The sequence below is a fragment of the Telmatherina bonti genome (assembly GCF_933228915.1).
Source record: "Telmatherina bonti genome assembly, chromosome: 12".
Taxonomy (NCBI): Eukaryota; Metazoa; Chordata; class Actinopteri; order Atheriniformes; family Telmatherinidae; genus Telmatherina; species Telmatherina bonti.
Window position 1 is genome coordinate 28,970,655 of NC_136610.1, and position 13,947 is coordinate 28,984,601.

The 13,947-nt window shown below is 42.7% G+C and overlaps 1 protein-coding gene across 1 annotated transcript; it reads left to right on the forward strand.

Moving 5' to 3' along the window:
* Window positions 1-567: 567 nt before the first annotated feature.
* nexmifb (neurite extension and migration factor b) lies at window positions 568-12,516 on the forward strand (the record flags this gene model as incomplete). The annotated part of the gene is made up of 2 exons (XM_079250623.1): window positions 568-649; window positions 8,300-12,516. The coding sequence occupies 2 exons, from the start codon at window positions 568-570 to the stop codon at window positions 12,514-12,516; spliced, it is 4,299 nt and encodes a 1,432-aa protein (XP_079106749.1).
* Between the last annotated feature and the right edge of the window lie 1,431 nt (window positions 12,517-13,947).

Sequence of the window (13,947 nt, forward strand, 5' to 3'; positions counted from 1 at the left end):
CATTCTCTGCCTCCACTTTTACCATCACGACTTGCTGCGGTACAAGGTAGTCTTAAGTATTGTCGCCACACCTCAGTCACATCACTTTAATCTGTCCTCTTTGAGTCTGGTTGTTCTGTTGCTACTGAGGGAGGGAGTCAGCTAATTACAATAAACAAATATGCTCAGAGCTGCCTATGTGAGTTCGAACAGGTTAACAACTCTGCTATAAATGTTAAATGAATCTTAAAATAGGACAGTATGGCTTACAGTTGCCATAGAGATCTCAGGCTGACTGTGTGTACTTTCTTGGTTGGCAAAGTTTAAATTAATATTAGACGTGAATCTATTTAACAGAGAAGAAATGAGTGATTGTTTGCTGCCCAAAGGGCCTCTTCCATATCTGTATGATAATTGAAGCTTCACTCTGGTTTGTAATAAAAACTCTTACACACAGTCATTAATGATGTTATGCATTAGACGCAAGGCAGTCACTCATAGACAATACTCTTTTTGTCTTTGTCTTTCTCTTTCAACAGGTGGGACAGTCAAAATGATGTGTGGGTGGTGCAGCATTGAGCCGTATTGATGGATGTGTTAACAGAAAACAGTCTCACATTGATCGTGAAGACTTCGGAACCAGAAAACGCAAATGTTGTGGAGAACGCAGGTAACAGGAGCTTTTTTTTTTTCCCCCATTAATTTCTCTTTAAACTCGACGTCCAGTTGATAAAACTTCAGCAGCATGTTAATTTTGCTTTTTAATTCTTTGCAAATTAGCTTTTAGCATTTAGAGAAACTTTCTTTTTTTTTGTTGACCCGAAAAAAGAATATTTTTAATTTACCCAAGAATATGCAAGCGCTTGAATCTTTCTCCTGAATAAATGAAAGCTTTGAAGAGACAATTAGTATTAGTACATACCCTGGAACTAGCTTCCTTGAATTAGTTTTTCATCCTCAGTTTTAAGCTCTTTGACAAGAAATGGGGAGTGTGAAACACATCCTGTCTCTTTTTAAAATGCGAAGTGGAAAAGAAACATTAAATTAGGCTTTTTAAACTATTGTTAATCCACTCTGCTCATGCATCCAGAATTCAGAAACGTGGCATCTACCTTCGTCCATAAAAAAGTGCAAGTGTGTCAGCAGGTGCAGCCGCTAATGCTGCCACACGTGTTCACATTCATTAAGTGGGACAAAAGAGGCCTGTGGGAAAATTAGGCTTCATTTGGGTGTCTTTGTTTTTTATTTAGGGTTGTACCTTCTACCATCCCTCTCTGTGGAAATTTTAACATAAATAATCGTTTGCATGTCGGGTTTACAACATATTCCATTTCAATTCCATTGATGTCATAATTGTTAACATCAATGGTGAACTCTGACTTTCTATTGTATTAAGTCCCCAAATTATAGCCAGAAGATTGGAGCAGGTTCCTGCCAGACAGTTCAACAAAACAAAGCTGCAGTTTTTCATTCCAGAGATCTCAGTGGGGTAAATAAAGAAAGACAGGGAAGTTGAATTGTTAATTAGAGAAGAAGAATTTCTGCGCATAGTTCCCATGTCTGTCAAACTGCATGTCAGAGCTCCATCACTGTTGGTCCCTAGTTTCAGATACAGGTGTCCTTGAAGGATACTGATAAAATCATGCAGTGCACCTGCTGCAAATGGTGAAACTCTATCTACTATTAATTTTACACAATTCTGGCTTAAGAATTACTGAAAGAACTAAAATGAGTGAGACACACAGTTGTATTTTTTGCTACGGCGAAGTTCCAGCTCTTTCCTGTAACAAGGTGAATCCAGGCACCAAAGCTAGCTAGCTAGCCCACAGCTAGCTAGCTAGCTAGCTAGCTGTGGGCATCTTTAGCTCAGAAAATAATACTGAATATGAAATCTGAAACGCTGAACTTTTGTGCAACCAGCACAAAAATATTAATGAATGAACAGTTAGCCGTAGCATGTCTTTTTGTAGTTGATTAAAAGACAAAATAATGACATCTACAAAAGCTCCTTTTCAGCAATACTGTAGTGTTGAAGCAAAGTGATTCCCCGAGTTATATTTAACTGTTTATGCACTCATAATCTTTCTTTAAGTAATTCTTAAGCCAAAAATGTTTATGTTTTGCATGTTTCCTTTTGATATGCTTGTTTTTAACCCTTCAGTTCATCATAATACTCCACTGTTTTTCTAAAATGTTTTTAATTTTTTTTTTGAAAAAGATGCTTAAAAGGTTTGAAAACAGTTAAATGATATAAGGTTACACAGGATCAGTGCAAAATTATTAATTTTATCTGTGCTGTATGCAGTCATAATTGTATAGTTTCCCTAAACAGAATAGCTTAGATTTGTTGTGTAAAAAGAAGAAATGAATGACATTCGATGGTAGCATGATTGCAATCTGGCACAGCTTTAAAGCACATAGGGTGGAAACATTTTCAAGCTATAAAATACAATCATACTAGCAGGTCAGAATGCATGGTGCATTCATTTGAATGCCTGCAGCACTCATTTAAAGAACTTGTTGACCCACCAGTTGTGTGCATTTACCACGTCTTATTTAATCACCAACGTCTGAGCATGTTGTTCATTTCTACCCACGTTTTTTTGGCAGAAGAATCTCCTCTCAGCAAGGGCACCTGGTACATTTAATTGTCTCCCAATCGTTTGCCTTCAGTATCAGCATAGATAAAGAGAGTTCTTCCATAATCCACAGTTTAAATGATTAATAAAAATCTGAAGACCATTAAATTGACTAGTTGCAGCTTCTGCAGCTAGAGAGAGAGACACTGCAAAAAATATGTCAGCATATCAGCATAACAATGTCCCACACAGGGATTCTGTTCTAACTATAGTAGTGACCGACTCATGTAGCCACAAACTCCCATCCAATTAGTGCCAAAATTACAAGAAAAGAAGAGAAAACTTAATTTTTTAGCTTGATATATCTGTGGTTTAACACTGGAGCTGCAGGGAAAACGTGGTTTTTAGCTGCATCTGACGCAAGTTTGTACTGTCAGTGTTTAGGCAGTTTCGAGGATATCTGTCCTCTGGAAAGGGGTAGAGAGAAGACCCTCTACTGCACAAGATTTTTTGCAGTTTAGGAGAACATTTTGGCTTATTTGTATGCCCTAGAATCAATAAAAATGGATTTATGTGGCACTGTACCCAGTATTGAATGGCTCTTTGAGTTGATAAAACCAGTGGTAAAACATACCGTAACATTGACCTAATAGATCTTTACAACCATCCATAAGAATCAGCTTTACTGCAGGATTCAGTTCTTCTTTAAAACAGACCTTTTATTTTTTTGTTATTTTACTATTATGAAGAGCATTTTGGAAGATTGCTGCTCCTGGAAGGAGAAGAGAATGTCCCCTGAAAAATGCACTCGATTAGCAGTTGTGTGCCAGTTGCCAACATCCAGTTAGTGAGACTTAACCAAGCACCACAGATCCAAGGATAAGGTTTATCTTAATGTTTTAGCTCTGGCCAGGCTCAGTGGGGACTGACGGGTCCCCTCTGTGAGATTCACACAGATTATCCTCAGCACTCGTCTGCTCCTCAAGAGGCACCCAGAGGAAGCGAGAGGGAGAGAAAGTAGTAGAAGAGACCATCAAAAAGTAGAGGAAAGGGCGAACGCAACTCCACTGAGCAGGAATAGGGTATCTCTTTGAGGAGGATGACTGTGAATCATGCTGCAGTTACTCACCACTTATTATGAACATCCCGTACTGACTGGATTGATCCTCTCTACCACCATTCACAAAATGTCATATAGTGGAGATGGAGTGAGAAAAGCCTCTGTGGCTGACCGACCAGTTGGATGATGAACACCCCGGGTGGCTGATCTGCAGAACAGCTAGCTCTGCATTTTACGGATGTAAGAATCTCTGTATAACAGGGATAAGGAGCAGGAAGTTCTGTGTATGTGTGAGCGGAGCCGAAAACGGTAGAAGAATAAATGAAAAGTGGGATGGCGAGGAAGAATTACTTCAAAAAGCCATTAAAAAAAAGAGGAAATGTCATGTCAGCTGTTTTCATTTCCAGGGCTCCTCATATTGTGAGATTTGATCTAATATCTTTGGATGAATATGTGAATTTAATTTGGCTAAATATCTGGAATACGTGGTGTTCATATAGGGATTGTTTTGTACTTTTCTCTTTTTATCGCATTTCTACAGCAAAGAGAGGAAAATGCTTGTGTGTATGTGTATGTGTATGTGCATGTGCGGCATCTGACACATTATTAGATAGGGCCACAGGCGCCAACTAGTCTCCCTGCTCATGTCCATGACCATGTCCCTCGGCATGGGCTTGTTTTCCTGCAGAGCTGCCTGGCACAGAGCAGCTCAAGGCTTACCTCAGGTGCATGAAGTCCTGAGTGTTATAGCCAGAAAAAGAGAAAGAGAGAGAGATGTGACTCTGAGAGCTCAGAGTGCTAACTGGTCTGGTCTGGTCTTGTCTAGTTTGGCGGTGGTCAGGCTGTCTAGCATGGCTGGGCTTGGCAGCACTGGGGATCAGAAGATCACCACCACCTGCCAGCAGCCGGGGTCCTTCCATATGCTCAGTGGTGAATGTCCATGGCAGATTGCATGAACTGTGTCGCATCCAGCCTCAGCTTCTATTCAAGGAGCTTCTCTCTTGATAACACCATTACACAACTGTGTTAGCTCGATATCAGTGTTGTTTTTTTTTTCCTTTTCTCTCTTTTTTTGTCTGTAGTTTTCTCTCCACAAGCTGGATATTTACTTCTAGCAGCAGTAAGCATTTTGGATGTCTATCTTGTGTACATTTGCCCGTCAGATGCAGTAGCAACATTATGCTGTACCGTATCAGCAAAAATGAGGCTGCTGATCCCCCTTTGACCTCTAATGTCAAACTCGATTTGTCAGCTATAGTCATTGCTGCAAGACCCTGTGTGTGCATGAGTGTGTGTGTGTGTGTGTTTGTGTGTGTTTGTGTACCTGTCTGACTGACTGATCTGTGGCACATTCTGAACAGCTGAAGAGCTAATGGTCCAGCTGGAGACAGATGGCCTCTCGATAACACTATACCCCCAAGCCAGTACTCACACTCTATCACTCTCCCTCTTGTACACACACATGCACATAAACACTCATGAACGTACACATGCTTTTTTGTAACAAACTAAAATTTCAGGCACATGCACACTGGTTAGGTTAGATTGTAATCCATTATAAACCCGGAGGAAAAACATTTCTCAATATGAGTTTAATGTTTCGCAGCAATTTCGAACAATCTTTTGGCAACATTAGGTAGCAGCTTAGGTTTCTCGTGAGCACAAGGGGGAGAAAGGCTTTAAAAATCTCTCCCATTTTCTCCCCCCCCCCCCCCCCCCCCCCCGCCCCCACTCCACTTCCCTGTTTCTTTGTCTTTAGCTTTTCACAGAGCGATCAGAAGAGACAACTAATTATTTCATTGTTTATTTTGAGCCCTGCTAAGTCTGATGTCCAAAAAAAAATTTTAATATGCATGATCAAAAATTTCCATCAGAAATTTGAAAGGATTTTCCATTAAATACTAAAAGTAGAAAAGTGTCTTAATTGACCCGACACAGAGAATATGTGTCAGTCACATGCTTTCACTCTGAGGTCATTCTGGCTCACAGATTGAAAGGAGATGACGGCAAACGCCTTGCTAAGATGCTTCTGCCGCCTCTGACAATTTGCTGCTATCAGTTTTCTGAATCCTGAGAGGAAAATGTGAAAAGATTCATGAATCTGCTGAGGTTTTCTCCTTTGATGAACGACAGTAGCTCTGTTGTATGCTTTTAGTGTGTTTTTAGTATGCATTCTTGTTGCTCTAGTGTGTCCGCAGGCCGCAAACCCAGAGAGACGAGTGCTCAGAAATTTCATTACCTCATTAAATCACTTGCAAATCAAATCTATATTCAAAGATTTACTCATCACCAATGCAACCATGCCCAATGCTGTTTGCTAAGCAGTCTCCCCCTCAAGCATTTATCACTACCTCAATAGTGATTAGGCGCATCCATTCTAAAATGGGGGTTGTTGCTAGTTAACCTCTGTGAGAACATTAATTGCTGTGCTACATTTTTCAATTTCAATTTTTTTTTTTTTTTTTTCTGGCATCGTTTTAAAGAATAAGTGTGAAGCAGCAGCTTGGGATTGTGGAAGGGGAGGCAGATGTAGATGATATTGGTTATACAGTCTCCAACATATGGGCCTGTCGTGTCCCATGTGTACATACCTGCCTCCGTTGCTGTCATCTAATTATGCAGAGCAAACAAAGCGATCTGCCTGCTGCTACAAGCCTGCTTCTCTGAGTTTTGATTGTTGCACATGAAATGGACGTCTTCACATGATTTAGGCATTGTCACAAATTACTGCTACTAAAAATCACAAAACCGTACTTTCAATTAAACGACTGCTGTTATTGTTGCTGCCAGTCTGTGTAATTTTATGGTATGCTGGTACCTTAAAGCTAAATTGGAAATGTACCTAAATGTAGGGTGACATGAAAAAAAAGACAACAGCCTTTTTTTCATATGTGAAGTTGGTTGCATAGATAATATATGTCTATATGTTTATATATGCAATCTCTGGTTGTTGGATTTCTAAACTTTAACTCAGTGTATAGTCGTATAGTGACCTTTCATTTAAAAAATACCTTTACTCACAGTACTACAGCAAATCCCACATTTTCCGCAATAGATTTATGCCTCTGTTCACAGTCATCGGCTTGACGATGTTGTTGCACTTTACCACTGCTTTATGAAAGGTAGTACTCAATAATCGTCTAATAACAGTAGCACTATATGAAAGAACAGTAATTGAATACCTTGAGAGCTCACACTAGCACACAAAAAACTGAGCTCAAACTACCAGCCACCAAGCTGACAGAAAAATACCTGAGAGACATTTTATCCTCAAATACTTCCATTCCCCTTGTCTGCAGTTGTGCTATGGACAGTCAGTGTTTCTTTCTTAGGAATAGTCTTGTGAGTCACGCTTTGAGCTGGCCCAGGTTGTTAAAACACCGCCACACATAACGAAACAGCCAGCTGGCAGGTTTATACTCCAGTCAAAACTCATGTAGTAGTTCATCCATCACATATTGGCTTCATAAACCAGGGGCTTCACTGTTTCTCCACTCTGTTTTCTTGATGGTTTTATGGGCCGGTGCTAAAAATTGATGCTTAGATTGGTTACTTTTAACTGAAGTCAAGTTTGTTTGGGTTATAGCTGAGCCTGTGAAGGTGCATTCAAGTCAAAGGGATAATTTGACAATCCTACATCAAATATGAAAAGGAATTTAAAAAAATGTGCAATTAATAAAAGTAATTTATTAGAAATCAGATTACCTTGTGTGTATATCCAACATTAAAACAATGGCTTGTTTGGTCATTATTAGTTTTTTTTTTCTCATGTAAACTGTTTACCACTGATGATAACTTACCATACAAAAACAGCAAAGCAAAATACAAGAACAAATTAATTTTAGTTTAGCATCTCTGAGGTACATTGAATGCATCTTTATCTTAACTCACAAAGCTGGACATGTCACTGAACATCAAAGAAGGGCCTAAACAAAGTGCCATAGGTTATTTATTTATTTATTTAGTTTGTGTATGTTTTTAGGTTAAATACTTTTCTCTTCTTTTTTCCCCTACCAATATGTCCTTTAAAATTCAGTCTTTATATTGCTTTGGGTTAGGACAGACTTCAGACAGTAATGCTGTTGTATATTTCCTTCCATAAACAATCACATTTCTGCAACACTTACTAACATATTTTCTATCATTTAAATGACCACTTTTAACATAATGTCTATACCATTAACTTGCTATTATAGTATTAAATGAATGTTACATTTCTGCAATCAGATGCAAGTCTCTAAGACTCATTTTCACTCCTGCAGAGACATTACACTGCCTCCAAGCACATGATTTCACTGCTTATTGTAGACTATTACATAAACTGCTTACATTTCTAGCAGCTCTTTATCACTTTAATGTTTGCCTCCAATTTAGCTTCAGATGAGGCAGGTGGCTTCACTTGTCATGTTGTCGAGTCAATTTTTACATGTAAATGTCTCACAGTAATGGGTAATAACTTGTCTAACTTGAGTTGTTAATACCTCTTATTGAATCTAGTACAAAAAGTGATTAAATAATGTTTGAGACTGGCATTATAAAATGACATTTAGGGTTCTGAGGGTTTAATTGATTCTAATTACATTTGAGCAGCCATGAAGAATATGTGGGTACTTACAGAATAAAAACAGTGTTCAGACTTTCATTTCAAAAAGCTAAAATCTTTTCTTTTTTTTCCCTACAGGAGTATGTGAGCAGAGTGATGAAATGAGTCTGTGCGGGATTGTGGATGCTGCTCTCCCTCCATCCTCCTTGCCTCCTCCTGCAGAGACTTCTCAGCGGCCCTGCCCAACACACCAGAGGACCACTACAACATCACCAACCCTTCCCTTGCCCCTTGTCGCTGATCCCTCCCTGAAACAAACACTGGCCCGTTGCCCTCCCTCCAATGACGCTCCCACGTCTGTAATCCCCCACCTTCAACGTGCTCCAACATCTCTTCCCACCCCAGCTGTAAACTCCTGGGGCCCAACAGACACCCAAAAAACTTCCCTTCCGCTGCCTGTTGGCCTCCCTCTGTCAGCTACTATGATGGAGCCTGGCACTGTTTCCACTTTGACTGAGGAATGTCTTCTTCAGCCTGCCCGAACCTGCCTTGGCTGCTTTATTGAAACGCGTGATGCGAGTGATGGTAATTCCATCCAGAATCCACCCCACGACCCCAACGTCAGTCCCGATACAGACCCTGAACTAAGTGTTCGGATAGGGGATGTGAACCGAGAGGACTTCTCTGACATCAACAACATCAACATCCAGTGCCTGAGCCATGCAGGGGAGACTGTGAGTCACTATGGGGAGCAGCTCCTCTCAGACCAGCTTCTTAGCTTTCCCCTGCCAAAAGCTCCAAGCGAGGGGAAGAGACCAGATGGGAACAAAGCAACAGAGGAGAGCGATGACCCAGAGGATGATGCAACAGCTAAGAACTTGTATGAGGGATTGCTACTGGACAAAGTTAGTGGGGAAGAGGTTCTGTTAGCTAACGCCAGTCAAGACTGGGGTTATTTTGAGTCTTTCATCAGCGAAAGTAAGATGGAACTGCTGGACCTTTGTTCCAAGAACGAACTATCAGTCAACCTTTTCTCCGAGGAGGATGTTGACAATTTATTCGATGACGAAGATGATGATTCGACGTTAAGCAGTGATGTCTGCTCTCTGAAGATTCGGTATGAGTCTTTCCAGGACAACATGAGGGAAAAAACAAATGTACTCCAGGAGGAGACACAGTTTAATTTCTTCCCGAGTGTCCTGGCCAACTGTGCCAAAAAAGAGGAAGGAGCGTCAGTCTTGAGGAGGAGCACAGAGGAGCTACAATCCAAAAGTGATGAGCTCATTGTAGATGCAGCACAAGAAGGGAAAGCTGGGGACTGCAGTGGAAGGAGCCCACTTGATGGTTCTCAAGGCTCCCCCATGTCCATGTCCAAAGTCAGCTACCTAATAGACTTCAATTCCACAGAGGAGTCGGGAGAATTCAGTGATGACAGTTCCTGCACTGGTTCCTCCTTAGACACCCTGCAGGAGGGCAAGTTTAAAAAGGGTCACTCAAAGAGGTTTCTCAGCCCCTCAAACCCTCTGAATTATGGCTTGCGCTCCAAGAGAAAGGTCAGATATAGTGACGATTACTTATATGATGTTGACTCGCTTGAGAGTGAAAAGAATGCTGAGAAAAAAGAGAAAGCTCCCTCTGGTCAGAAAGAAGAGGAAGATGTAGACTGGTGCCCCAAAAAACGGCGGAAATCCTGTCGCAAAGAGCCACCTGTGGTCATCAAGTATATTATCATCAACAGGTTTAAAGGAGAGAGACTCATGTCTGTGAAACTGGGCAAGCTGGACTCAGTGGATGAAACTGTGAGCCTAAACGCTGACACAGTAAGCAAATATGAGACACTGGCTCCTCTGAAGGATTTCTGGCAGGAGAAGCAAAGAGAGAGACAGGAACAGCTTAAGCTGGCTGCCAGAGATAAACAACAACGTGGTTTTCATCTAAATGGACGCCATCATCGCCCCTTCAATTCTAGTCATCCGAAAAGGAAATTTAAGATTGCAAACAGGCTTAAGGTTCAGAGGATTCACACTGTGGAGCAATCAGTAACAGCGCAGTGCTCTCCTCTCTCTGATCAGGGCCAGGGCGGTGTCACTAAAGAGGAGGCCACCCCCACGGTAGGAGGAATAATAGCAACCCCAGGCCTCCCAGTCACATTAGAAACAAACTCTATCACATACACAGTCACAGCTAAGAGCCGCTCCCAGGAAAGAGAGGAGAGGGAGGGGAGGAGATTGGGAGGAAATAAAACAGTCAGGATAAGGAAATTCAAAAGCGAAGCCAGGCTGAGGAGCCAGAAAATGAAAGAGGCAGAAGGAAAGGAGGGGAGGAGCGTGACAAATGAAACGGATGCCTGTGTCACTGCGGCACAGATTGAAGACCCTACTGCTGGGTTAGAACAGGCAGGCATTAGTTCAACTACAGTCAAACCCCATTTCTCTGACAATACCACCACTGCTCATGCATCTGAAGAGAAATTTCCCTTTGTTTCATCCACCTGCTCTGCTGAAAAAACACCCTCCGCAGACGAGGTGGAGACGGGTGTCCCTGTCATCCCAGGAGGCTACCTGCAGACCCTGTTAGATGCTACAGACTCCTCTGGTGGAGCAACTATCTCCTATTTCCCTCAGCAGTCCACTAGGCAGCAGTATTCTCTGGGCCTGTCCCTGGAGGAGAAACAGTTTGCGTCTCTCCAGCTCGCTCAGAGCTGCGTCCTCTCCCCGCCCTCTGAGTCGGAGCTCCAGCAGTCTCCCCAGAACTGCCCTAGCTTCCCCCAGATGTGGCACCCACAGCTCTGCGCAAGTCACAGCCAGAGCTTTGGGCCTGAAACCCCAGAGACTCCCATCTTACCCAACAACTTCCCAGCTGCTGTGCCCCTGAATGACAGCCTGCCAGTGTCTAACTACAGCCAGCTGAGCCCTGAGGCTGACAGGTTGCTTTATGAGAAGAGCTACCTGACTGAGGCGGGGCTGCAGCCTGGGGCAGATCTGCAAGTGTGTCAGTCTGCTTGTGTGGAGGGCCAGGTGCAATACCAGAGAGGGTCCCTGTGCACAGACAATGGTAGGCTCATCAGCTATGACTCAGTGGGCTCTCTGTCAGCCTCCTCCAGCAATTACAGCTCTCTCAGCCTCAAATCTTGTGAGCGAGAGGGTGAGGAGGAGGGCCGAGACAGCTTCTTAGCTCATTGCAGTCCTAAAGTGGTGATTCAGCAGAGTGTGGATGCCCTTACCCCACTCAGGGAGTCCTCAGACCTGCTGGATATCTCTAACTTCACTCCTGACAAGTTCAGACACTCATCCCTGTCAGAGCTTTCCCCTCCTGAGACCCCCAACCTGTCCCCCCAGGTGGTGGGGCGTGAAATGAAGATGGCAGGGAATGCTGGAGAATATCAGGATGTGAATGATATCACTATGGACTGCAATAGGGAGGTAAAGTGGAACTGTGATGCTGTACAGCAGCAGGAGCACACAGCAAATGCCTACACAGTGGAGGACAGTCAGTTTCCACTGCACAACTTCAACGGTCAGGATGCCATAGGTATAAATAAAAAGGAGCTGGGATCTAATGAGTTTGATGAACAGACTGGTGAGATTTTGGCTGGTGCAAAAAGCATAAAGTCAAAGAGGAAAGGCAGTTGCAAACAGACAGCTGCAGGACAGAGCCCAAAGAAAGTTCGGGCTCCCAGAGCTCCCAAGTCAGAAAAGGTCAAGACTCCCAAACAGAACTCTCGGTCTACCAAAAAGATAAAGGCCATGTTAGAGGGCAAGGCAGCAAAGAACCAGGCAGGTGGCTGTGGCCCAGGCCTGACTGACAGTAGCGGCACTGGAGACTGGCCTGGCGCTGGCTGGTCAGAGAGTAACAGCCTGGTAGGGGATGACCAGAGAGAATTTGAGGAGCCGTCCAATATTCTGTCCAACATTGTCTCTGGCATGGCTGAAGTCCAAAGGTTCATGATGGCCTCCATTGAGCCACTGTGGAATCCCATGTCTGAGGCCTGCATGCCCTCCGAGGCTAACAGCCTCAACCTAAAGACCCTCAAAATCTTGGCAGGAACAGAGGCTGACCTGAAGAAAAAAGGAGCTGCATTAACAGGGGCTGGCAGAGGCAGAAAGGCGGGTGGAAAGGGAGGCAAAAACCAGGCCAAATTCAACCCCACTCATCCCTTATTCCCTCAACTAGCCCTGGGCTGCAACATGTTTGATAAACCCAACTTTATTAACCCAGGGCCTGCACACAAAAAGTTGTACCGTCACAAGACAAGTGCAAAGTTCCCTCGGATTGAGACAATGAAGGGGAAGCGAGCTGAGAGAGACCCAAATAAGGACATAGCACTGATGACCTCTTTTGAGAAACTGAGGTAATATTTTGTTATCAGCTGCTGTTTTTCCCCCCTTTCTCACTCCCTCCCCCCTCACTACCTGCTCAGCCCTCCCTCCCAAACATACCTACACTGATGCTATGCCAGAGCTGCATGAGTACTACGTTTCCCCTTGGCTCCCTCCACTTCCTTTTAACCCACCTGAAGAGGAAATTAATATCTGCATGACAAACTTCTTGTACTTTGCAAACTACCTATTGAGTGATTGTGTCAAGCTTGATTGAGATTTGAAACGACCATGGCTGCATTTTTTTCTTGCTTTTGTTGTTTCTGCTTTGTTTGTTCTTCTTATAGTCGTTTTTGTTTTACTTTTGTCTGAAAAAAAAAAAAAAGAACAAGCCTTGAAAACAGTTTTGTCGCCTTTTTGAGGAACTTTGTTTTTGTATTTTCTCAGCAGAGCTAGCTCCCCTGAATTACATATTTATTTCCCTTTCCCCTAAAAATGTAGCTATATACACAAATGCATTAAGTGACATCTACGCACCCCCCCCCCCCCCCCCCCCCCCCCCTCCTCATCTGTTTTTGTATGCAGAATATGGATGTCCTGTTGTTGCTGTCCTTCATACACTGCCTGGCTCATTGCAAGAGGGAAACCTACAATTAATGAGCTCTATTTAAACCCAAGACATCTTTAACAGACGAGATGGGACCATTTTGTATTGATGACATATCAGACGTTGTCTTTTTTCCCCTAAGAGTTGGAATGACTCCCATTTCTTTTAATTGAGCGTTTCTTTCTGTTTCTTTCTGGAGTTTAGAGGAACTGGTGATCAAAAGTTACATTTGTACGCCTTGCAAATTCATAAAAGCTCCACCCACAGAGTATTTTTGTCAATGTTGTTGTACAGGGACATGCAATATTTGCAAAAAAAAAAAGAAAAAAAAAAAAAAAGATTATTATAATCTTAAAATCAATGTGCCAAAAGTAACAATGCTGTGTAAATGACCTCTTATATATGTGTGAATATTGGCTGTTCCTCTTTTCTATCCATTGGAATATTGGCTGCTCGGGTTGGAGACTCCTTACAGAGACTTGCAACTACAGGAATTCTTTGAGACTTTTTCTCTCTTCTCTGATGAAAGGCACCAACAGCTGGCAGTGGTACACCACCACTTACTAAACCAAATCAGAAAGACTGAATTCTCCTAGTTTTCCCCACTTTGTTTGCCAAATTCAATTTACCTCAACATCGCCTGGCACTGAGAAGCAACAAAAGAGAGGCAAAGGGGAGATCTGCTCTGAAGGCCACTGCAGAGGAAGGGGATGAAAAAAAAGATGTTCAAACGAGCTCTCTGGACCAACAAGAGAGTAGTCGTGTAGATGTCCGAGGGTAAGCAAAGGAATTATTTGTCATTTGGGGCTGGGCCTCACTGAATAGCTATTTGTACTGGAAATTTCAGGCAGATTATTACA